The sequence below is a fragment of the Anthonomus grandis genome, chromosome 10 (assembly GCF_022605725.1).
Source record: "Anthonomus grandis grandis chromosome 10, icAntGran1.3, whole genome shotgun sequence".
In the NCBI taxonomy this organism is placed as follows: Eukaryota; Metazoa; Arthropoda; class Insecta; order Coleoptera; family Curculionidae; genus Anthonomus; species Anthonomus grandis.
In genome coordinates, this window is record NC_065555.1 from 2,983,534 (window position 1) to 3,011,085 (window position 27,552).

The following is a 27,552-nucleotide window of genomic DNA, read 5'->3' on the forward strand; positions in this document are numbered from 1 at the left end:
ATACTTATGGTAACCCCGTTGGGCATAGGTGTATAATGAAAAACAACCCTGTAAGTAATGCTTAATTAAGAAACTATTACTTACGTCAAAAAATGATTTTTCGTCAGTTTTCTTGGGCGGACCGGGTGCAGGAGAGGCCGAGTTTACCGACATAACTTCCGCTAAATCTACAACAAAAAAAAAAGCATGAATCATTAATAAGTCCCAAAAAATTCGCGAAAATAGTCCATGTTTTCTAAGTAACTTAGAAGATCCTTACAATGTTTGTTAAAAGATTATCTATTAATAAAATGCATTCACTTAAAAAGGATACCTAGCAAATTTTATGAAATTTTTGACTGTAGGATCTTATAAAATCAATATTCTGTTTTAAAACGTAGTTGAATCACGAAGAGACTCTAAAAACAAGGGGAATTGATAAAAAGAAACAACAGGTCTAATAGGACTCTTGTTTTACTTATTATTATTTTAATCTTAATTAGATTTTTGCAAGTCGTGGTTGTAGCCCAACCTTATTTTATCGTGTATTTGTTTTTAAGATGTACTGTTTGTTTTTTACAGTATTTTTATTAGGAGATGAGTTCTAGAAGTACACTTTTTTTATAACATTGGCCACACATTAAAATGTTTTTTTTTTTTAGTAACATATGACAAGTTGACATTAAACTGACAAGCGACAGTTAAAAGTGATGTTAATAGAAACGATCTAGATGACTATGGACAACGGGTTAGCAAGTTGTTTTAGCCAAGTGGTATGCTGGTATTTAGAAATTGTGGTCATGGTGTGTTTAATTACCATTTTTTGTTGTTGTCAATAACTTGATTATTTAGTTATTTTTTTGCAAACAACGTTATTTATTTCTTTAGATATTTTAAAAACTTGGATAGAAACCAAAAGTAGATTGACAAACAACATATTTATTCAGTCTCTGAGTTTTATGCCTTGGTTTCTGTTGATTTGACTTTCCTTACTATTAGTTTTGAAAAATATTTACAATGCCACGTGGTATAACTCTATCGATCGATATTAAGATGCGAATAATCGACGATTACCGGAAAGGGGTTAAACAGGCGGATATTGCTCGAAAATTTTCTCTTTTGAGGGCAACAGTAAGTCAAATAATAAAAAATTTTAATCTCCGTGGAAGTGTTGTTCCTCTAAAAAAAACTGGCCGACCAAAGAAGACCACTAGTCGTGTTGACCAATAAATTTTGAAAAAAGCAAAACTTGACCCATTCGCAACTTCAAAAGAAATCAAGCTGTATTTGAAAGAAGAAGGTGTGGGTTCAGTTAGTTGTCGTACCATTAGAAGGAGACTTCAATATAGTGATTTAGAAACAAGACGCCCTGCAAAAAAACCACTGCTAAGTTTAAAAAACGTACGGGCGCGATTGAGCTTTGCTCGAGAACATAGTCACTGGACAGTCTCCGAATGGAAAAAGGTTATTTTTAGTGATGAATCAAAGTTCAATTTGATTAACTCGGATGGCAAAAGATATGTTAGGCGTCCTGTGAACCAAAGGTATGATCCCAAATATACGGTGTCCACAGTCAAGCATGGAGGTGGTTCCGTGATGGTGTGGGAGGGGGTATTTTTCGGGCTATGGGATGGGTCCACTACACTTGATAGAAGGCACGATGGATCGTTTCATGTATAAAGACATACTGCAGGATGTTATGGTACCTTACGCTGATGAAGTTATGCCACTCAACCGTTAAACAATGTCGTTAGTCAGGTCGTTAAACAATGGTTGTCCCATGAAAAAATGGCCGTCACAGTCACCGGACCTAAATCCGATCGAGAACATTTGGGATTACATTGATCGTCATATCCGATGTAAAAATTTCAAAAATAAACAAAAACTTTTTGAAGCTTTGAAGCCATGCAAGATATCCATTGACACGTCCTATATTGACAATTTAATTAGGTCAATGCCCAAAAGGTTGGTGGAAGTGAGAAGAAATAGAGGCTATGCAACGCATTATTGAATAAAACCCTTTAAATTTTCCATACTTATTTTTATTTTAGTAAGCTTTGTCAATTTAATCTTGGCCACTTGAAAATTGTTTAGTTTTTTAATTTTTTTTAAATAAAATTGGGTATTACGAATAAATAGTTTAAATATAATTAAACATTACAAATAGGCTCCGTTGTTTTTTAATCAGGTACTGTCCCACCTAATTTATCATTTCCTAAACCGTGATATAAACAAATTTGAAAAATAAGTTGTTGTCAATCTACTTTTGGCCACCAGTGTACATAAAATGCATTCAGTTGTACTATTTTCTAAGCCTGAATTGTAAGGTTGCAAATTTAGAACCGCGAATTGTAAATAATGGTTCTATTGGCTGATTTTGACTTATTTATCACTACTTTTTCTACATAAATCAATTAATAATTGCTAAAGCGTTGTGCAAGCCATCTAGATGATTCATATTAAAATCACTTTTAACTGTCACTTGTCAATTAAATGTCTACTTACGCGAAAAGAGAATTTTAATACGTGGCGAATTATATACGAAAATAAATAAAGTTCCGGTTAAACCAGTTTTTATGTAAATTATACAGAATCATGGCTCGTGCACACATCCAAAAAAACTCAAAAAAATTAGAGCCTGTTAAGTGGTTGCAGTGCCACCCGGTATATGTTTGATCAGGCTTACGTTTGTGATTCTTTAACTTACTTTTAGATCTGACGATGCCCTAATACAGGAACATGTGACTATGTACTTTTATTTTGTTTAGTATTTTACTTAAACTCACCAATAAAGCCTTTACAGTGCGAATCTTCCATGGCATCGTAATAACGTAGCTGATGCTTAATAGAGTCGAGTACGAACCACCGTTGCTTCCATCCCTTCAATAAGGCGCCCCTTTTGTACAGATAACCCTCGTGGGTTCGATTTTCCGCCACATTGGACGAGAACTGCTCGTAGTACTGTTGACTGGAGGTTTGACGGGCGCTGCCCGAACTTACGGAACCGTTATCGCCCCCGCTCACTTGCATCGTTTGCGCGGTCGAATTATCCGATATCGCCTTGTATTTGGTGCAATTGTTCGGGACGCCCTCCGTACATTTCTCGTGGCAACTGTAGCCGCAGTCCATGCATCTCATCCCCGTCTAGAAAGTGGCGTGAAAAAGGTTTATTTTACCGTTAGCGAATCGAGGGAGAGTTTTTCACAGTTTGTAAAGGTGAAGTGTCATCCCACAAATTTCCAAATTTTTTAAATACCGCTGGTGTTGGTGAGAAAAATGCTAGTTGAATAGAAGTCCATATTTTGTAGGAGAATGTGTAAATAAAGATTACAAAATTAGGATTACAAAAGTCTTTATCTCCAAGAAAAATGCATGTAGGTCACTTAGGTAAATGTATTATGCATTTTGGCTGTGTAAACAGCCATCATCAGATACAGAACAGTACAAAAAATATATACGTTCACCAAATAAAACAAATTATCCGTTATAGGGAATAAAAAAAAAAAAATATACATTTACCTAAGTGACCTACATGCATTTTTCTTGGAGATAAAGACTTCCCCATTTTGTAATCTTTAGAAAAATGCTTATAGGTGTTCTTAAGAAAAAATTTAGGCTATCAATAGCTACGTTTACGACGTACAACGCGGGTACCAAATATTTAATACTTGGATCAAATGACGTCACGAGGACTATTTTTCCCGTGTAAACGGCAGCACACTAAAATTTGACACGCGAATTTGATGCTTTCCAAACAAGGTAGATTAAATTTAGTTTTTTCCGTGTAAACACCTATTTTGAAGTACCAAAATGACAAGTTTGACATTTTATTGAGGTTTTTATTTTTGTACGCAAAAATAAAGAGGACAAGCTTTAGCCTTGAAAAAGAAATTATTAGTTTATATTTATTATCTTTAAACAATAACACTTTTAAAGATTTAGAGGTTATGTCCTATAATTCTTCGTAGTCAAGATCAAAAGTCACTTCAACTGACATTTTGATCCTTGGGCCCCAATTCTTGAAAACCGGGGAGTAGAACAGCTAATAGAAAGGGGCTCTATTAAAAACACAAAATCAGTATTCTTGAACTTCGCTCTACTGAAAATCGATAGAAAGGTTGCTCCCTGGATATCAACATTTCTTCTACTGGGTTTTTTGCGGGGAACGATTTATATAATATCGCATGTAACGCAAGCGCACTAATTTCACTTTGTATGTCATTTTGGTAAATTTTGTTTTGTTTTTATTTTTTTATTTTTTTTATTATTTGTCTTTGAATGCGGTTATTTAAAGTAGTTTTTGTTATCGTATTTTTGCTTTTCTAATTTGCTACCAAGATGAACTTAAATGCAATCTTGGTGTGTGATATTGTTGAGCAAAACCAAGAAGATGCTAATGAATATTGGAGAATTCCGAGAAATAATCTTCCACAAAGTGACCCCTTTTTATCATTATCATCAGACATCACAGTCTTAAAAGATGAAAAAAAGTTGAATAAAAACAAGAAAAAACACCAAACTAAATAAACAGCCTTAAACGAAAACACTAAACAGCAAAAAAACCGACAGCCCATAAAACTATCCCCACTACTAAAAACAAGCTCCCCCACAACCTGAAATGTCAAAAATACCCTTCTATAATTGGTTGGAATATTTGGCAACACGGCTACGCTTTCCCTTGAAATTTGCTCTCTCCTTTTCTGTCGAGAATACAAATTTTAAGATGTGACGCGAGGGAGTAGAGATGAGTTAGGGATCGATCCCCAGGGATGCTCTATTAATCGTTTTATTCTATCGCCGTCAAGAATTGGGCCCCAGAGATAATCCTGGACTAATTTAACCTTCAAAATCAATTTCTGAACAGGGCTGTACTAAATAAAAATAGTCAATCATTTGATCCATGGACCTAATAGATGCGCGCGTTGTAAACGTAGCTATTTTCACCTCTTGTAGTTTTTTGCATTAATTCTTAGAAATTGAGATATTTACTATGAAGAAAACAAAACAAAAGTAAAAAACTCCCAGTCAGGGTCTCATTAAACATATGTATATACATATAATTTCTTAAAAAGCTACACGTGTTTCGCTCCTATCGGGGCATCATTAGGCCTAAAAGTAAATAAAAATAGTACAAAAAGAACGCTTATAAAATATGCTAAAAAAACTTTGAACCTAAACAGCATTTTATCTTTTTGTAATATTTTTATTTACTTTTAGGCCTGATGATGCCCCGATAGGAGCGAAACGCGTGTAGCTTTTTAAGAAATTATATGTATATACATATGTTTAATGAGACCCTGACTTGGAGTTTTTTACTTTTGTCTTGTTTTTTTTGTGTTGTCTCTTGGAGAAAGAATGGATGTCATGTTTCAAATTACTATGAAGTATAAAGATGCAGTCTCGTCCCGCAAAATTTGAAAATCTTATGAGATAAAAGCAGTTGATATTAGATTAAATAAAAATTATTTATCGTTACCTTAACAGGTCCCCATAAAATATTCGAGCAAGAATCACAATGTGTAGGGGTGGTATAGTTGTACCTTTCGAACCTGTGAGGGTGCGAATATACCAGAGAAGACTCGGCTGCGCCCACCATTTTCCCTTAAAAAAATTACAAAATAATTAATTGCCACTGATAAGTCACAGTTCTACCATTTACCTCGCATTAATATTTCAAGAGTCGATCGTTTATGTACCAGTCTTCCGTGAGATCTAACAAGGGCAGTGCTAAACGAGGCGTGTCTCTAGAATTAAAAAAAAAATGTATATAAGGTTTAATTTAAAATTCAAGTTCGTTATTTGCCAATATCACAATTTACAAAACGAATGTGTGTATGTTGTAAAAAAATACATTTTGACTTATAAAAGCTTGAACAAAAAAAAAAACAATTTAAAAATAGATAGCATACTGAGAAACAGATTCAATATATAGATATAAATAATATAATACAAGTATATAATATCAAAAGCAAAACGAGAATGTTAGTGTAGGCTTGACCCAGTAAGTGTGAACATGACATTACCTCAATTTACATGCCAATCAATAAGCATTTATTTATTAGGCATTCTTCTGTGACTGCATAAGCAATTTTTTCATATTGGTAAAAAGAATAATCTCTAAAAAAATGAGGGAAATTGTTCCGCGATTGACCTGCAACGTGACTGAATAATTGTTGAAAAGCTGCTGGAGGGACTAATAATACTAAGACGTCTAGTATCATAAATGCATAATAAAAACATTTCTTGGATAAGACGGGTTTCCTTACTTTAAAAACTGTACATAGAAGAATACATATGATATTTGCATCTATTTGACATTGAAAGAATGTAATAATTATGTATTAAGATGTGTATAATGAGTATTGTAGCAAATATCAAAACAATGTGAGAATTTTAAACTTTTTGAATAGAAGATAAGGCAGCAAATGTAATTACGTTATTGTAGATTATACATATTAACATGATCAAACAATGATAATATTGTAACGAAATTTAAGTGATTTCAAGGTAAAAACTGACTAAACAATTGAAACTGAATAAAATGTCACGAAACGTGTCCTTTTTAAAGCCCCATGGAACAATTTAGAATTTTCTTCATTGTTTTTACCGAAAGAAACCAATAATTTCAAGAAAATACTCACAGTCAAACCAATACAGGAATTTACAACAATATAACCTAAATTGGGGCTCTCAAACAAGATGAACAACTTAAAAACTAGACACTATAGAAGCAAATATTAACCTAAAGTAAGTAAGTAGAACCCTAAAGGTCGTTTGCACCACTTACACTTTGGTTAACCTTAACTTTAAGTGTACCTTAGGTGTCAGATTTTGTTTTCACCAGTGAAACTTGTGAAAACTGATTTTATGCTAAGCAGCAGTTATTCTCGGACTTATGTGACACTTTGGTATTTTTAACCTTAAAACTCATTCTATTTCCTTTAGTCACTTTCCTAACATATTTTCTAATATTGTCACAATATTTTTTTCGGTTTTCCTTTGTCCTATAGGTTAATTCCTCATTTGCTGCATTGAATGCCTTCGTAATTTGTCCCCATGCATTGTCCTTATCCTTCCAAGCGGTTGGATTTCTTTGTTTATTTTCTATAATTCCCTTATAAATTGAAACTATATTTTTTTAGCTAAAGCGTTTGTTCTCCAAATGTGAAATTAGGAGCATGCTTCCGAATATTCTCAAAAATTGCTCATATCACCCAATATCATACCTTTTTAGATCTCAATTAATACAAAAAATTGTTAAAACTTTTGATGAACAAATACCAAATCAAATAATAAATAAATAATAAAATGTCAAATGTGACATCTAATCCTACCAATTTTATTGGTCCACGCAAATTTGTAGCAAACAACAAATCAGTCGATTACTAACGATGTTGCCAAGCGTTTCCAATACTTACGTTAAAAAACATGTAAGTATCATTCGTGCCACGCCATTAAAAGTTAAGATCAACCTTAAATCTAAGTTGTGCCACAAATTTAAAGAGAAGTGGTGCAAACGGCCCTGAATACTACAAAACCCTTAACCATAAAATACGAATAAAATAGTACAAAAACTAGGAGAGTAACTTACGTATGTACATTTTCACAATAATATAGGTGCACAAAAAATACTTGGTTTCACTTGGCAATTTTAGGTTGTTTAGTTGTTTTAAGCGCATAGAATTAGTATTATTTTTTTATTTATGTGGGCAGAAAAAGACAAAGTATTTATCAAAAATAATACCCAAATGTTTACTTTATTAACCACTATTGTATTATCTACCTTAACCACAAAGTTTGCACAGAACCACAGAAATGATCACACAATTTTCAAGTATTAATTTTTAATTCATAAGTATAGATAAGTATAAATAGTTTAATGTACGAGAATCATCTGCATCTTATTGTAGTTTTGCATGAAATATTTGTCATCTACATAAAATGGGAATAATAAGGGTTCTAATATCGTCGCTTTGGTAGTGAAGAGTCGTAACCCACAAAAAATTGAAAATTGAGTTAAGACTGTCAACAAATAGTAAAAAGTATAAATTTTCATTATTAAAAGTATCCTAAGCCACAACCTATATAAAGTCCCTGAAACATAAAATTTGCTAAGAGATCTAACCCACATTTTAATATAGTGAATAGGCATAAGCAGCTTAGCACTTTTAGCAACTGCGTTTTTAAGCGTTATGGATCAAAATATTATAGATGTGAATAAAACTAATCCACATTTTTATGGTTTCTGTGTTGGCTCTTGCGTCCCTGTTTCGGCCCGCTCGTGAATGCTGAGTATCTTTTTATCTCTTTTTGGTGTCGTTAGTTAAAAAAGAATCAATATACACACAAAGTCTACTAAATTACCTTTCGAAATCGCTATTTGTTTATGTTTTGGAATAATAATTGCACGCATTTAGTGCGCTTTGTATTCTTGAGTTAGAGCGTTGACTGTTTAGTTTTTTTGTTTATTTAGTTAGTGTTTTTGTATTGTTAAGAGTGCTTTTTAAAAAATGTCTTCAAGGAGTAAACTTATAGTCCAAAGAGCACTAGAAATGCAGTTAAATGATGACGAAAGGTCCGACGAATCCTCTGATAATGAAGAAAAAGAATATACCATACTATCGCCGGTTTATTTTGGTAAGTACATAATTATTTTTCGAGTGAATAGTGCGGAATTAGGCGTACGTAATTCGTAATTAACGTACTTTCTGTATCTAACATGATTATAAATATGTACAAATTAAATACCTAACTTATTGTAACTTATAAAAAGATAATTATTAAAATGTATGCACATTTTAGATAAAATGCCGGTTACTGCAGGAGATTGTGGGCAAGACATTCTCGATACCGATGGGTTATTATTATCGCCACCAGTAACAGTTGAAGGTATAAAAAATTTAACGCAAGTACGCAGTCGCATGTGATTTATTAAAAATAATGTTTTTTTTTTCAATTAATATTTTAAGTTAAGTTTAATTAAATTAAATAAATATATTTATCGTTTGTAATTCTAAGCATGCATCTGCGTTACATTTAAAGTAGTCGTTTTTTTTTTAAAATTACGTTTAAAATGTTATTACTTTTAGGCAGAGAACAAAGCGTTGAATTTCCGGGGCTGAGTGCAGTCACGGCTTACCATCAAGAATTTTTGAACAGTCGAGTATCACCACCAGTTGAAGGTAGTTTGTTAATTATTGTAATCAAGTACACCATATTTTTAATTTTCAGTGCAAAATCAAGAAAATCGAAACGACGATAACGACGAAGCATCTTCAAGTTCAGAACCGTTAGTAAATGTAAGAAAAAGGCTTTTGATGGAAAGAAACAATGCCACATCAACATTCGATGTCACCGAAAATGCAGAGAAGGAAAAGCTAACAAGAAAACGAAAACGTGACCCATCAAAATGGACCAGAAATGTCCAAAAAACTTTAAGAATGGAGGGAAAAGAATATCGGACACAGAAGGGAAGACCTAAAAAAGCAAAAACAGTAGCAGAGGTAAAATGTAGATGTCATTACAAATGTAATGAACTTTTTTCCAATGAAACGCGACATGATATTTTTAACGAATTTTATAATATAAAAAGCGAAGAGTCAAGGTGGAACTTTATTGCTAAACATGTTCAGCGTATCCCAAAGAAGCGTTCATACGTTGTACAAAAAGAGGGTAGTCGAAGAAAGTTTACCTTAGTATATAAACTTACTGCAAGACATACACAACATCAAGTTTGTCAAAACTTTTTCCTTAAAACTCTACAAATTTCGAGTAAAAAGGTACTTACAGCACTGGATAAAAGTTCTGCACATGGAGTCGTTAAGCCAGATCAAAGGGGCAAGAAATCACCACCGCAAAAAAAATCTGAAGCAACCAAAGACATAATAAGATCTCACATTAAAAAATTACCCTTAATTTCTTCACATTACTGTAGAAGCACAACAAAGAGGGAATATCTCCCTACAGGATTATCTGAAAATAGAATATATTTAGATTATAAAGATTATTGTGCAGAGCTTGGAGTAGTACCAGAAAAAGCTAGCTTTTATAAGCATATTTTTACCTCGGAGTTCAATATTGGTTTCCATCGGCCTAAAAAAGATCAATGTGATTATTGTGCCGAGTTTAAAAACAAAAATGATGAGGAAAAGATAAAAATGCAAGACAGTATGGATGCACACTTGGCCCGAAAAACAGAGGCTAGAGAAGCAAAACAAATCGACAAAAATCGTGCAAAACTTGACAAGAGTTTTTTGTGTTTTGCCGTAGATATGGAGAAAATTCTTTTAACGCCTTCATTACAAGTAGGAAAGTTATACTATACCCAAAAACTAAAGACATTTAACTTTACCGTATATAATTTGGGGACTGCACAAGCTGAAAATTTTATGTGGCATGAGGGGGTTGGCACCAAAGGTTCGTCAGAGATCGCAACCTGTTTGTGGAAACTTTTAAATGGCTTTAGCCCTGAAGTAAAAGGAGTTACATTCTATGCTGACACAGCATCGGGACAAAACCGTAACTGCATTAATGCTGCCATGTTTTTACGAGCTGTACATTTGCTTCCGATTGAAATTATTAACCAAAAATTTATGGAGTCAGGACACTCTGAAATGGAATGTGACAGCGTTCATTCTGCCATTGAAAACCGTGGTAATAAAATCGATATTTACACCCCAGAGGGTTGGTACACAGTAGCTCGAACTGCAAAAACTAAGCAACCATTTTACAATGTTACTGAAATGAACTATTCAGATTTCTTAAATTTTAAATCTTTTTCCAAATCCGCAATATTAAACAAAAAAAAATGTACAGATGGAAGTAATTTGAATTGGTTAAAAATAAAATGGATTCAATATAGGAAAGAAGAACCTAACAAAATTTTCTTTAAAAAACGTCTTGATGATTCTGAATTTCGTTCCATAGAAGTTAAAAAGGCATCTTTAAGAAATGGCGTATCTTTAATAACGAAAATTAACGGGCTTGCGTAAGTTATGCGAATCTGACTCCATAAAGTCTGCTTATCACGGATTTTATGAGGGACTAAGAACCACTGATGAGGATCAAGTTGAATCCGAGAACGACGAAAACTGACAGTTTAAATAAAATTTATTTTTAAACATTTTGTATTAGTAATATTAATAATAAAAAGTTAAAAAAAACTGCTGAGTTTTATCATTATTTTATAACATTATTATTGTTAGATCTTTTCACATCTTAGAATATTCCGGCAAAACAACTAGCTCTGTGGTAGTGAAAGGGGCTAAGCCACATAAAACCTAAAATATTGTTTATAATTTCAAAATAAAAATATCCACACAACAAGTATGACACCTAATTACAAATATCAAAAAATTGTTATGATTTGACCTTTTTTTAATATTCTAGAAAAGAATATATAAGTTTTTTAAAAACAAACTTTTTTGAAAGCGCGCTAGCTCCAGTTTTACTTTATGTGGGTTAGGACAGTTCACAACCAAAGCGACGATATAGATCACTGAAGTGCCGCAGTACTTACAGACATAAATTTAGATTTTGAGTATAAAAGGTGAGAATCAATCTCCAGGCATTTAAACCTGTTTCTAGTTAAAATATACCCAACGATAAGGATTGAACCCACATACGAGTACTTGATATAATTTCTGTTATTTTTCAGTTAGTAATTCTAATTTATGACGTTTTACTAGGCGTTTGCAATAATTCTAGATGTCTCCCAGCCATTTTCCATATTATTCGACTCAGTTTAGCTTATGCATTTTATTTAATGTTCGATATCTTGCAAGGCAACTGTACTATTAGAAACACTTAAAAAAAAACAATTTGCATATCAGGATTTAGAGTGTCTAATCCCTTACTAAAAAACATAAAGCTATATTTGTTCTTCATAATGCCTAAAGTCATTCGTAAGATTTACAAGGCATGTGGTTGTGCTAAGCTGTTTCCTAAAACCGGATTGACATCCAAGTATAATTTTATAAGAATTTTACGATGAAATTATTTGGCCATACATATATCTTCCAGATCTTAGATAAAGCAGATGAAGTAATAATAGGGCGTAGATCTTTAGGTTCTTTGGGGTTTGAAACTTTTGCAAATGACTGATAGCTCTTTTAAACAAGTCTGGAAATCATTTTTCTAAGATACAGGAATTAATAACATTGAGAAGAAGATTGATGCAGAATGGAAAACAAGTTATTACATCTTCTATTGATAGTCCATCATGAAGTTATAATATTTTTCAGCGTAACCTCATCCATAACTTTAAAATTTAGCAAATCGGGAAAATTGAAAAGAGAATTTTTGTTTCCATGTTGCACCTTTCAAATTATTAAAGCTAAAATAGAAGTCGTTGAGTAAAATACCACCAAAGAGGCTTACATTCAAAGAATCCGTGACGGGCAGCTCCAACTTGTCCCATAGCACCTTCCATTTCTGGGGCAGATGCCCCAAGTCCATTTCCAACTTATGAATTTCCTCAAGTAAATGACTGAAAGCGTCTGGGATCACTTTATCTATACAATCATACCTAAAATGAATATTTATTACGTATTAACTAAGATAAGGAGAAATAGTTCAATAAGTACCCTAAATTAACAATTTTCCTAGAAGATTTACTAGATCCATCGGCCGCTTCCGCTTCTTCCTCTTGCTGCGTATCCATTTGAATTACTTCCGGGTCATAACTCGGTCCATGATGAAGATCTTCGCCCAAGTAATAATCCCACACCTATTCGGGGTATGGAAAGCATAGATTCATCGAAAAAAAAGTCCAGTCAAACGGTTTAATTACCTCAAGACTAGGAAGATAACTTTGGGGCCTCAAAACGGGATGTTCAAAATCGGGCGTGTACATAAAGTTAAAAAACAACGGATTTCTCGCGTGTTGCTTCTCGATATAGTCAAAAATGCTCTGTCCCAAGTTGGCTCCTATATTGGTGCCGCACAAACGCCCTCCTAACAAACAAAAAACAAATGATTGCGGCTCATTTTAACTGAAACCTGAAAAACCCGTTTACCTGGATAAATATTCTCATCGTCCGAAGTGGTATCGATGGTTTTATGATGGGAATTTAGGGAACCGCGTTTGTCCTCTACGGCTGCTACGCCCGACTCGACCCGTTCCGCCTCGCAGTCGAACAAAAACGTCCGGAAGCGACAAGAGACCGAATGATAAGCGAGAAACCGCAGGTAGAAGTCGTTGAATTCGAAGGCGAGCGGGTATTGCTTCTGGATCTGATGGACCGCGTCCAGGAATTGTAAGAAGGTGGGGGCGAAGCCGCTGGCTTGGGAGTTGGCGTTTAAGTTACTCCTGGAAGTGTGAGTAATTAGAGTTTACACTTGGTTTATATAACTGCAATAGTAGACCAAAAAGAAACATGGCAACAGATAAAAAAAGGAGTGGCCCATAGTTTAGATTTTAACCGTTTATTTGTGCATTATAAGGACGTTTTTTAACTTAACAGCATCATCAGACAAATTTAAACTGGAAATTAAATTGTTTTATTAAAAAAGTACGTTTTTACAAATAGGGGATTTTGATGGCTGGGATGGATCTCTTCAATGATTTATTTATTATTATGTTTTAAAATTGTTTGACCCTAAAGTCTTTATGATCTGAGAAATTATTAATATTAACAATATTTAAATAATCTACTATTTAGAAATCACCCCCATTAAAATTCGCTTTTAGGAACAACATTACGTTATTACAACAGTAAGTACCGATATTTTCATCACATTACATCATAGGGGAGAACCGTCATCATAAACGTAGAAGAGTGGATGTTCAAAATAAAAACTTGAATGTGTCAAATATAAAAATCTCCATATTTTTCAATATAAATATTTTTTTGTAAATACCTATCTATTACTCGGCAATAAAAAATAGAAAGATCTAGTTTCGTTCATGTTTTCATTAACAAGATTGATTTCATGTTATTTTAGTTCATGTTACTATAGTAATTATGCATTTTTAATAAAGACATTAGGTAGGGTTGAAATTACTAATTTTATATTGCCTTTAAAGAGTTTGGACATTTATTTAAACATAGTAACAAGGAACACACATCAATTTCTTAATTTTTGTTTTTTTTTTAATGTCAAATATTTCTTATAGGTTGCCTAATTACCATGCTCGAACATATTTCTTTATTCAGATCACTTTCTTAAAAGTTTGGATCTGTATTGCACTAGCACTGTTCAGGACAGTTCTTGAGCTTCCAACTACTTATATAGTCCAAAAAGTGCTATAGCTATTATATTATATCCTAGCATTGGATATTTAATATAATATTCTTGATACACCATATTTTGTACTAACAATAACTGCGTTGATAAGATTGATAGTTCTATAGTAAGCGCTATTTCTTATCCAAGCCTTTTCAGTTCAACTGCTGCAAATTCGTCGACTCCCTTTTGCAATAACTTTTAGTCATATCTAATGTTTTTTTAGGCTGAATGTTTAGTTAAATAACTCCAGATCTTAGAATAATTTTTATACTAATTTGCAATTCTATTTCGGGTATGTGAAGACACTTGTACAATGCTTTGGCAAATTTAAAGTAATAATTGATTTCAGGTTTTTTTCCTAATTTTTTGTTGTATCCGGGTATTTAAAGTAGTATTTTTAATTTTTTTGTATTTTTCACGATTCAGGAGCCATTTTGAGATATTTTGTTGTATTTTCAAACTTACCGAGGCAATTTCTAGGATCTTTCATGTTGTCTACTATTTTGGACTAAATTTTTGTGTTTTACAGGCATTTAATATATTTTTTTAAGACTTTTGACTTGTTATTTTATGGATATTCCATGTTTTTTTGGATTAGATTTGGACTAAATATTTAGATTTTCCAGGCAATGGAAATAATATTTCCTTGTTTATTGGGCTTCAGGAGTAATTTTTTATACTTTCTAGGGATCTCACATTTTGCATGTATTTTATGGATTTTTTATATTTTCCAGGCTTTTGGACTAAATATCATTTAGAAGTCTTTCAGAAGTTCGACGTAAATTTGTATCTATTCTAGGGATTTCAAATAACTTCCGATTCCTGCATTTATTTTTTATAACTTCTGAAAATTTAACTTTCCTTTTTGATTTTCACCACCAAATTCAACGCTTTTGCAATTTTTAATGCTTTTGGAATAACTTCTTTTCTATTCCATGGATTTTTCATGTTTTTCGGTCTTCAAGAGTAATTTCTTATATCTTCTCGAAATCTGACATATTTTTGCATGTATTCCAGGGATTACAAATAATTTTCCATGTATATTAACCATGCTGGAATTACTTTTTATAATTGCTGGAAATTTTACTTTCCTTTTTGATTTCCAGTAACAGACTCAACGCTTTTGCAATTTTCATTGTTTTTGGAATAACTTCTTTTCTATTCCATGGATTTTTCATGTTTTTCGGAATTTAAGAGTAATTTTTTATATCTTCTCGAAATCTGACATATTTTTGCATGTATTCCAGGGATTACAAATAATTTTCCATGTATATTAACCATGCTGGAATTATTTTTTACAATTGCTGGAAATTTTACTTTACTTTTTGATTTCCAGCACCAGATTCAACGCTTTTGCAATTTTCAATGCTTTAGGAATAACTTCATTTCTATTCCGTGGATTTTTCATGTTTTTTGGAATTCAAGAGTCATTTTTTATATCTTTCAGAAATCTGACATATTTTTGAATGTATTCCAGGGATTACAAATAATTTTCCATGTATATTAACAATGCTGGAATTACTTTTTATAACTGCTCGAAATTTTACTTTACTTTTTAATTTCCAGCAACAGTCAAGTCAAGTTATTAGGTGCCTTGAAAATAATTTACAATGCTTTTAGAATTATTTCTTATGTATTCCGTAGATTTTTCACGTTTGCTAAGGTTCTGGACTAAATATTAAGGTTTGTTTTTATCTCTTCCAGACATTTGAGGTAATTTTGTGTGTATGTCAGAGAGTTCAAATAATCTTTCATGTATTTCAAGTTCGTGCAATTACTTTTTATTACTGCTAGAAATTTGTATTCTTTATCTGTATTTATTTATTTTTAACAGAGTCAAGCTATTAGGTATATTTCAAGGATTTAAAATAATTTACAATGATTTTAGAATCATTTCTCATGTATTCCATAGACTGTTGTAAATATTGAGGTTTGGTTTTATCTCTTCCAGAAACTTGAGGTAATTTTCTGTGTATGCCAGAGAGTTCAAATAATTATTTATGTATTTCAAGTTCCTGGAACTACTTTTTATCACTGCTAGAAATTTTTATTTTTTATCTTACAGTAATAGAATCAACTTAATGGTTGCCTTCCAGGAATTTAAAATAATTTTAATATTTGGCATCATTTCTCATAGACTTCAAGAGTAATTTTATATCTTCCAGAAACTTAATTTTGTATGTATTCCAGGGATTTCGAATAACTTTTCTGCAGTTATTTTTTATAACTTCTGAAAATTTCACTTTACTCTTTCATTTCCTGCAATAGATTCAACTTACTTGTCTTCCAGGAATTTAAAATAATTATCAATATTTTTGAAATGATTTCTCATACACATCATGGATTTTTTAGAATAGAATTCTTAGGCTAAATTTTTATATTATCTCCCAGGAAGTAAACATAACTTTCAGGCTTCCGAAGCCTTTTTTATGACTTATATGTCCAAGTTTTGTAACATGGAACACCTGAAAACTAAAATATAACTAACGTACAATTTTTTGAGTCTTTTTTTCCTTAAATATTTCATTATAGTGTAAACCAGCGTTACTCAAGGTGTGCTCCGCGGAGCCGCCAGCAGTCATAATAAATGAATGCATGTATTAAAGTGGACCCTATAAGAATAAAGTTACCTAAGATAAAAATAAACCACCAAACCGAAACGCCTACTTATAGGTGTTATTGGTACATATACGAAAATTTAATATATGTATTATTAAGTAAATGCCCGACCTATTACATCGAAATGTTACAGCGTTACTCGTACGCCACCATACGCCCCCGGACTATAAGCAATCGAATGTCCTCGGTTCGTCGCGCTGTTTCTCGTGCTCGTGCGTCGACGCGTACTTCGACAAAAATCGTCTGGCTCGAGTGAATTCGAGATGATTCGATGGTTATTAAGTTTTATTATAATTTATAATATAAAGGAGGATTGTTTGGCGCGGAGAATTTATTAATCAAGCAACGTACCGCAAAATTTACTCACACCGCGCTCAGTATTTTATGTTCGCTTGTCTTGTTGTTGTTCGTAGTGGTTGTAAAATCTTGTATTTCATGCGTCAAGAGATACTATTTGTCATAAAATTGATCAAATCAAATTAGTGTTTTAGAAGAATGGAGCGCTGGCTTGCAAAAAATGTGGTTCGCTTGGATGATGCGTCAAATTCAAATCAAGGTGATATGACGGCGTCAAGTTCTAGTTTTATGGTTTCAAGTAGTAAAACATCTAATGACACACTGAAGGTGAAAAAACGAAAGTATGACGAATCATACATAAATCTCGGATTTGTTGATTCCAACGGCTCACCTCTTTGTATGTTGTGCAGCAAACAAAAACAAAAGTAAAGAATTTTTTCTACGTAAAAAAGAACAATTATTAAGAAGCCAAAAAACTATGACGTATGCGACTCAGACTGTGAATGAAAAGGCCACGGAGGCATCGTATTTGGTTAGTTACCGCACTGCCCAAACAGAAGCGCACACTATCACTGAAAAGCTAATAAAACCATGTGTGGTAGACATAGGAAAATGTATGCTCGACGAAAAATCTGTAAAGCATCTTTCTACAGTGCCGCTTTCGAACGATACAGTTATACGCGCCGCATTGGGGATATCGCAGCAAACATAAAACAAGAACTGGTTTCACGGCTTCAAAATAACAAATTCGTCTTGCAAATGGATGAGTCGACTAATGTTGCTGGACTGGCCATCTTGCTAGTAATTGTGCGATATCCATATAAACATTCACTCGAAGAAGACTTGCTTATATGTGCTCATCGCTGCCTACTAACACATCCGGAGAAGAAATTTTTAACATGATTAACATATTTTTTGAAGAAAACCAACTCGATTGGAATGATTGCATTGATATTTGTACCGATGGAGCGAAGGCAATGACAGGTAGAACAGCAGGAGCAATATCACGAATAAAAATGAAAGCGCCAAATTGTAGTTCCAGCCACTGCATCCTGCATAGACAATGGGTATGTACCGTTATCAACTGTCAGTACTGAATTTACTGGACGTTGTTCCGATATTTGTTTCAGTTTACTGATTCAGTACTGAATGACGTCATAAATGCGTCAGAGACGTCACTGTAACGTCATTAATCTTTACTGGATTGACTGGGGATAAAAGCTACTGTGGGTACAGTAAAATAGTGGAGGAATGTCAAAACTGTCAGAAGTGTTGTTGATGTTGATTTCTTGAATCTTCTTGTTTACGTTGTGGGAATTATTTTCTAAGTTCAAAACATAATTTGTTGAAAATTTACCACTTAAAAAGCTCTCATACAACGCACTAACCTATTTGGGCTCTTTCGTATTCTTCCGGTGTAAGTTCAATGTGGTATTCAAAATTATTTTCTGCGTCTATTATTCTTACCATCTTGCTTTTTTCAGTCATATTTATTTTATTAAAAAATGTGGTCTGGTTTTAATAAATCAAAACACCGTACTGGAAAACAAAACCGAAACAGGTAATTTGGTTTTATAGGTTATGTTGTAGTTGTGAAAACAGTGCTGAAAACTGTTTTTTGGAGGAAAAATGAAAACCTTTTTTGGAGCAAAACAGCACGCTGTATAAAATCGGAACGACAAATTACAGTAAAATCAGCACAGTACAATCCTGTACTGATAGTTGAAAACGGTACATACCCAATCACTCGCGGTTAAGAAAATGCCACCCAATCTAAAATTGGTTCTGGATGAGTCAGTAAAAATAATTAATTCTGTCAAGTCACGTCTACTACAATCCCGATTGTTCTCAATATTATGTGAAGATTATGGTAGCGATCATAAAACACTATTGCTGCATACTGAAGTGAGATGGTTGTCTCGGGGTAAAACTTTGACAAGGCTTTTTGAACAAAAAACAGAATTAGAAGCTTTTCTTACAGATGTTCCTTTTAATTTAAAAGACCGTTTGTCCGATAAAAGTTAGTTATTTAGACTAGCATTTTTAGCAGACATGTTTGGAAAACTTAACGAATTAAACCTGTCACTACAAGGAAAACAGACAACAGTTTTCAATGCTAACAACAAAATAACTGCCTTTAAAAGAAAATTAGATTTTTGGATTACTTGTTTTGGTACCTTAGTCACCATAGTCTTAGAGATACAGAAATATTTGTTGAATTGGTGCAATATCTCAGTGATCTGCAAGGAACTTCTGAATCTTACTTTCCTGAAGAACAGAATACAAAACTGAAAATAAACTCATGGATTCAAAACCCTTTTTCATCTAAATTGCAGAAGCCTGAAAATATGTCAAATCAGATCTATGAATCACTTCTAGAAATGACATCGGATACAAGCATGGAATCATTGTTCAAAACAATTTCACTTAATGATTTTTGGTGCAGGGCTCGTGATGAATATCCACAACTTGCCACAGAAGCTTTTCTGCCGTTCCCAACAAAGTATTTGTGTGAAACGGGACTTTCAGCATATACAGCTACAAAAACAAAATACCGCAATAAACTGGATGCCGAACCAGGCATAAGAATTCAACTTTCTTCTATCAAGCCTGCCATTACCCAGTTGATGAGGAATAAAAAAACAATTAAATGCCTCGCATTAAATGAACTTAGTGTTATCATTTGCTTACTAACTCACTACTTACTGTATCTATCTTTTTTTGTATAATTATTAATAAACAATTCACATATAACTGCTTTTGCTTTTAAAAGGGTTCCGTCACGTAAAGTTTGAGTAACACTGATGTGAAACTAATACGGGATGATACGGGCCGCTATTTAAAAACACAAAACCTCTTCCGGCCAATACTGACGCGGACATTCATCGTCGTATTTACCTGTGACTGAACCTGTGCCCAAACCCGATCCATTCCTTCTCCACTAAAACCCGAAAACCTTCAATAGTTCTGTACTGGGGGTCCAAACAAATCTGCGCCACAGCCGAGATTTGCGCCGTGATATCCCAACCTTCTTCCAGACATATCGCGACACTCGAACCGTAATCCAGGAGGTCCACCACCACTCCCGAGAGTTGCATAATGTTTTGGATCTGCTGTAGCCATTCTGAGCTTTCCACGAGCCTGAAATATACAATTATTAAAAAAATAAATTCACCCTCCTTTTTAATTGCGGGAAAGTTTACTTGTGAAAACTGTGTTCGGGTTCCTCGTTCTGCGAGCTGGGTATGCACGCGCGCATCAACTTTTTAAACGCCGTCTTCGTGTGTCGCACGTCGTAATAATCCACCGGGATGAAATCGGTTTTCGGGGCCGATTCCATCCTTATGCCTTTCATCTGAGCCTTTTCTCCTAATATGTACAAGGCGGCCCTAAAAAGTGATCAATAAAACCGTGACCATTCTGAGATTTTAATAACGTTTAATAGGGACCTTTGTAACGTGTGCACACCCTCGTTAGAGTTATCGATATCGGTGGAATGTCTGATGTTGGTTCTGTTTTGTTGGCCCTGTGCCAGCGAGGCCTGAGAGGGCTGACGTCGGTCTTTTAACGAGCCCCATCTGCCTCCGAAGTTTTTCGGGCCTTTGCCTCCCGAATGACGCGGAAAAACGCTGTAAAGTTTAAAATATTGTGTATTATACCGATAGCGTATTCACCGACCATCTAGTGTTAAGACCGTAATGAGGATTCATCGACGCTGATTGGTCAAATTTAATTTGAGATGACGTATTAGACGTATGTCGATACTTAAAACTCTTAAACTCGAACTCGTGTTTCGTGTTCGTGGTTGGTGTTTCGTTTTTCGTTTGTTCGGCGTTGTAGGGTGTTGTTGTTGTTTTCAAAATCTCAAAATGTATGATTTAACAAATGTAATTACGAAACTAAACGAGACGTTTTGTGTTGTGCTAGAGAAATCCGAAAAAGAATGTGCTACTTTGCGGTACGATGTGAAGAATGGACACTGTTTGCAAGAAAAGGAAAATTGACTCGAAATAACAACACAAATAACTTCTCCAAGACAATAGTACGAATAATCAAAGATGTGGTTTTGGGACGCACAAAAGCTTTTAATGTAGTTGCACTTGTAGATTTTCTGGTAGTAGTATTTGCAGAATACTTACACAAAAGAATATTAAGCTATGCTTATAATCGAAAAAACAAATCTGTTGTAAATTTTCATAATCTTTTAAAAAAAATAGAAGGTGTTGGTGCTGAATGCGTAGAAAAAATTGATAATTATTTTGATTGATATTGATAAGTGCGAAAGATTTAAATTGTAGTTATATAGTAAAAATAGGTATTTGTGAATGTCATTTTGGTGCACAAGGTCGTTTTTGTAAACATCAAGCTTTTATGTATAATTGTTTCCAATATAGTTTGCCGAATTTGCCTTTAGTGTCTGCTAGTGAAAGATACAATTTAGGACAATTAGCATTGGGAGAAAAATTTCCAGAACTTTCATTCTTTTTAGGTTTAAGCGAGGACATCCCTAATAACAGCGACGGCTCTTCCATCTCATCCAGTAACTGCAATGGAATAAGAGAAAAAATGGCAGAACCGAGTGAAATTTCATCTGAATATTATGAACAAATTTGTAGTGAGGTTGTAAAATTCAGACCATTTCTACAGAACTTGCCATTGAATTTGAAAAAGAAGTTAAACCTTTGTATAGCAAAAATACACACCCAAGAACAGTTTAATAGTTTTGTTGCTACTGCGGTAGCTCAGGTGTCTCGGAATTTCAAAGGTGGTGCAACTATTCGCGTTCAACCAACTTCTATTGCACGATGAAGAAATGGAGTCACCAAGGGCTCAAATAGCTGCTGGACGCCCTCCAACAAAATTTAAGTATGACAGAGTTAAAAAAAGGCCAAGAAATTTACATAAAAATATTATGGCAAATTTACTCAGTGCCAAATCTCATGGTAGGTAACCAATCAATAAATTAGTAGATGCTAACCTTTTTGTGTATTAATATTATCTAATTTTTCTAATATGAAAATAGGATTGTTAATCAAACCCAATGTTACGTTCTGTATTGTTATGTATCTTTGCAATGTGCCAGAGCTATCTACCTTATTTTATATTTTATTTTCAATGTATGAAATAAAGAAGTTCGATAATATAACAAGTCTATTTTATTTATTCTTTTTATACAGTTTCTTACAAGTTTAACAAAATAAATTATTTATTTACTGACAGAAGGATCTTTCACTCGCTTTACAACGTAACATTCTTGATCATTGTCAAACTCAAAATTTCATTCTTCATAATAAGTTGTTAAAAAACCACAATCAATCAAACATATTTTTTATAAAATTTCACAATATCTACATCTTTACATCAAAAATACGGATCACGAGCAGAAAAAAGTAGTACCTAGTGTTACAGTTTTTTTTTATGAATGATTAAATTTATCTAGTTATAGTTGAAATTAATTGAGTAATGCAATCTTATGCCCAAAAAATCATAAAGATTAAGAGAAATAATTATTTAAATGTACAACCCCTAAAATAAAACTCAGACTATTCAATGTGTAAATGTTTATTAATTATAATAAGAAAAAAATAAAAGAAACAAAATGTGATTCACCCTAAAACTCAAAATATAACTAAACAGAACACTTCTCGTCACATTAACACAGATACACATACAAATAGTTAATCATGTAATGGGCACAAACACTTTATACGGCACTAAATTGTTTTTTTTATAGTTTTATTGTTTTTTTAATTGAAATTTATCACGAAAATTAGTCCAAAATAATTAAAATTCAACTATAAAAAACTTAAATTAGATGATCACTCCAAAATTCATTCGAATGAGAACAGCAAACAGCTGTTATACCTACCTAGTCGATACTCAAATATTGACCAATCAGCGTCGATGAATCCTTATTACGGTCTTAACACTAGATGGTCGGTGAATACGCATACCGATATGCTGATCAAAAATGTACTTGATTTTATGACGTTTTACAAATACAGGGTGGTTCAGTTCAAACGTCATTAATTTTAATATGTGATAGAGAATTGAAAAAGAAATAGACTTTCATCATAAATTTTTGCTCAGAAACAAAGATACAGGGTGTTAAAGTTAAGAATAATTATTTGTTTATGTATCATAACTTTTAGACTACCAGATCAATTTTAATTAAATTTCGCATGCAGTTATAGACATCTTAAATAGGATCATCACATCTTAAAATTGACAAAAAAAAGTCAGTAAGTTGTAACGAAGTTACAAGATTTTGTCTTTATTTTATAGTAATAAGGGTAAGCCCAGGCAGTCTTTTATAAGACAACTTAGATAATTGTGCTGCGTTAACATTTTAATCTCTAAATTTATAATTTACATAACAAAAAGATACATTTTAAGCTTTACCTGTGAGTCATGAGAGGTTTATAATTGTAAACATATATAAAGAAACCAACTTAAAGAGTTTTCTAGCCTGATAGCATCCTGGAAAGGTTCGATTTCTTATAGGTTATGCCTAATTCTCCGTTGACTATGTTGTAGTCTCTGGCCTTATTGTTTTCAGCCCTGGTTATTCTTAGGATAATAAAGAACCACAAATGCCTAAAACTGAGAGGGTTTTCATCACTATGCTTCCAGTTTTCCGGTTATTTTCATGAAATTCTCCTTTCATGCTGTTGCATTGTTTACATGTTCGATTTTGCAAGTTTCAAGGTTTACCTACCTTGGGAAGCCCTGTTAAATGAAGGGGCATGCCCGGTGTGGCAAAATATAATATAAATCATGATTTAGTTTTTCGCGGTTTTCCTGAAAAGCCGGTTTTCTTGTACACACGTCGCCAGCTTTTGTCCCGCTGTTTTCACCTAGAAATAGTACCGTTTTCATGAGGAAAAACTGTATTTTCATTAAGTTTTCCCAATTGTATTTTTATCCAACGATTGGTTCCGAGGATGTTCGTAAGTCGTTCGTCGGGTCCGTTAAAGTTAAAGGGACGTCTAAAAAACGATTTTTTTTTGAAAATTTTTACATAGAATGTTGAGTTTGAACATTTTATTGATAAAAAAGTGAGGATGAAGTAAAAAAATGCAAAATTTTAAAAATTATAAAGGATTTTCTACTTACGTATGATTCACAATTACACCCGGCTTAACTACACTCTATTTGCGACTAGGCATCACGTTGACCATTATATATGCTATTAATTTAAATTTAAAGCCTTAAGTAACAAAATTCTGCAACTTAGAAGGATTTATATCACTTCTTTAGGTGATAAACACAAATTTCCACACGCAAATCAGGAATATCAAATATGCAAATACGGATTTATTCATAAATAAAAAAAACTGTCAAAATGTCACATATTTATTGGGAGTGGCTACTGTACTAGTACGATTATCGTAATTTTCTGTCCTGTCTCATTATAGGTAAGTATTTGTTTATTTATATAATCATAAAATATGCATACAAGGCGGGCGCACATGGGGCGGCAGCCCCGTGTGCGCACATGGGACTGTGTGGTTGGCGCACATGTGGAGTTGGCATTGCAAAAAGGGATTGGAACCTTGGTTTGGCGCTAAATAGTGGGTTGGGTAGTCGTTTAAGCCCTACTTAGAGAATGGGATAATAGTTAGAAAATGGGAATTAAAGGCACAAACACGCGGGGCGGGAGCCCCGCGTGTTTGTGCCTATAATTCCTATGCCTTATCCCTATTCCTAATGCCTATAATGAATTTAAAGATATTTATTGTTTTGACTATAAGTTAATGTACATTAAGCCTCATCGTTATTATTTACTTATTAATAATTAAATATCTTAAATTATGTTTTTTTTTTCAAAATGTATATTTATTATATATAAAATTACATAAAATATCAAATAATTTAAATAAATAATACCTATTTTTTAACACCTGATAAATGTGTTTTGTTCATGTAATGTAAAATCTAACTAGGTATATTATGCCTTTATTATCTAAAATTGAGTCCACAGCCAACCCATCCAACTAAAAAGTGTTCCAGGCAAAACCAAAAAATACTACTGGGGACGTAGTGAAGCCACTCCTATTTTCGTCAATAAGGTTATTGTTTTATATTTCGTATGTGTAAATTACAAAATATGTAATTATAGGGGTACAAAGCGATAAAGAATCCTATAAATTTACAATTTTAGCACCCAAAAAGTTCCAAAATTGCCCCAATATATATATATTTCAATTATAGCAAAATCAAGAGCTAAAAAACCTTGTGCAAGCCGGCAATAGTTACGTATTTAACGTATGTAGAAAAACCTTCATAATTTCCGAAATTTTGTATTTTTGCCAATCATCCTCACTTTTTTATCAATATTTTGACCACACTCAACATTCTATGTAAAAATTTTCAAAAAAAAATCGGTTTTTAGACGTCCCTTTAACTTTACCGTACCCTCGTCGTCATCCAAATTCCTGCGATGGGTATAAAAAGGTTCCAGGACCACCAAGGATTCACATTCGTCGCAGTAAGGTAGTATCATACCTTTCGAGCGAAGTACCAGTAATTTTTCCATATTTCAATACCGTTAAATTTTCAATATTTACATTAAAACTTTGTCTTGACGTTGACAGTGTGAATTGGGTTAGGTAAGAGCCACCTGTTGACAGTTTACCGACCGCTTCCAAGCTCGCGTATTAAGATCTTTATCGAATCCGTTGCTATTGATATCGTTCCGTCCCGTTCAATTTATTTTTAAAACTGTGGTTTGGACACTATCTTTCTTCGTGTTTTGTAGGGCAGGTGGTAGGCGGGTTATATTAATGAAATTATCGTAAAATTATCCGCGTTACGGTATTTTAGTTGCCATTTTTACAAGCTTGGAAGACGGTGGTATTTTATGTTTCCGCTGTGAGTTTTTATCTGTGATTAATTATTAGAATATTCATATTGATTCCGTTCCGCTTTATGAACTTTTAAAACTGTGGTTTGGACACTATCTTTCTTCGTGTTTTGTAGGGCAGGCAGTGGCCGCGTTTATTAATTATTACTTGGCTTCTCAAAGTGGTGAGAGACAAGTAATAACCAAGTCCGTGATGTCATAATTATTATCCGTATAGCAACAGAGCAGAGGTAAATGTTGACCGATTGATTGAGATTGCTTCGCCTGATTGGTGTTGAGTTTCCGGCTTTGCTTAACGAATGTCATCCTTAACCGCTTGTACAAAACATCATAACCCCGTCCCTTAAATCATACTATTTTGCGTCATTAATAGAGTGCCAAATTTTCCGGTACATTTTCCCAAATAACTGCCTGTGCTTAATCAAAGAAATTGGTAATGGGAATTGTTAGATTTTAAAGACACTTTTGTTCATTTAGTTTTAAGCAACCAAACCTGTTACTTATTAGTATTTGTAATAATAAAGATTAGGAGCAATAAGATCTCATTATAACCGGACAGTCTACTTTCAATCTCTACCTGGTTTCTCCACTGTTAAAGGCTTACCCGAGAGGCTAGAGGGGACTCTAAGCTCCTTTAATTACTTAGAGTGGCGCCCGAGGCATTTTGTCGACTTTTCTCCTATAACTGTACAAAGAAATAGTGAGGGGGGGTTGACGGATACCCTGCGACGTCAAAGGTTAGAGGGTGGACATACGGCAAGTACGTAAGTACACCCGCTACAAAGTTAAATATAACTTCTGTACCCTTAGGGAAATTTGGGAGAAACGAAATGGCTTAGCCGTAGGTGAAAATTAAATATTTTATTCAAAGTTATCTACAGAAAGAACAACCGCTATTTAACCTCTTTACTCTACTCAAGATTTGTTGTTCTCTGTTTGTTAATTAAAAAATAAATGTCAGTAGACACTTGAATGCAATTGCTTCTACTACACAAAAAAATGTTCTTATGCGCTTAAGTTATAATTTGGTACTACTTCACATTCGACAAGTAATAATATTGAATGGCGTTAAAAATATGTTTGTTGACTAAAGTTTTACATGAATAGTAGTAAAATTAGTATAGTTTCATTATAAATAAAATGTAGGTTTTTTGTAATTACATAAACTAACTTGTTTGTAATCATCTGGTAGAATTTAAAGTGCTTTAAATACAGCTATTTGGTTACCTAGATCCACTATACTTGTATGAAAATGCATCAAACTTTTTTCTAAATATATTATTATGAAAATGTAAATACGTTAATTATTCTCCTAAAATTATTGGTCTCTTTGGGCAAAAACAATGAAGATAATTCTAAATATTTCGAAACTGTTCCATCGGGTTTTAAAAAGGACGCGCTTCGTGACAATTCATTCAGTTTTAATTGTTTAGTCAGTTTTTACCTTGGAAACAATTAAACGACAGTGAAGGCGAGCTAGGTTAGTGTTTTTGACGTTGACAATAAAAGTGTGTTCCCGAATTTCGTTACAATTGGTGTCAGAAGTGGGATATTTGGAAGCT

The 27,552-nt window shown here is 33.3% G+C and overlaps 1 protein-coding gene across 3 annotated transcripts in view; it reads right to left on the reverse strand.

Moving 5' to 3' along the window:
- The window catches only part of LOC126741653 (myotubularin-related protein 13), an 81,189-nt gene that overhangs the window by 2,591 nt on the left and 51,046 nt on the right, over positions 1 to 27,552 (reverse strand). For all 3 annotated transcript variants that reach the window (XM_050448180.1, XM_050448182.1, XM_050448181.1), the window contains 11 exons: positions 20,574 to 20,753; positions 20,328 to 20,513; positions 20,023 to 20,265; positions 12,996 to 13,288; positions 12,770 to 12,933; positions 12,564 to 12,706; positions 12,358 to 12,505; positions 5,639 to 5,723; positions 5,456 to 5,580; positions 2,766 to 3,123; positions 85 to 167 (listed from right to left, as the gene is read on the reverse strand). In XM_050448180.1, the coding sequence (XP_050304137.1) occupies positions 85 to 167; positions 2,766 to 3,123; positions 5,456 to 5,580; positions 5,639 to 5,723; positions 12,358 to 12,505; positions 12,564 to 12,706; positions 12,770 to 12,933; positions 12,996 to 13,288; positions 20,023 to 20,265; positions 20,328 to 20,513; positions 20,574 to 20,753 (2,008 nt within the window). The remainder of the gene's footprint in view (positions 1 to 84; positions 168 to 2,765; positions 3,124 to 5,455; positions 5,581 to 5,638; positions 5,724 to 12,357; positions 12,506 to 12,563; positions 12,707 to 12,769; positions 12,934 to 12,995; positions 13,289 to 20,022; positions 20,266 to 20,327; positions 20,514 to 20,573; positions 20,754 to 27,552) is intronic.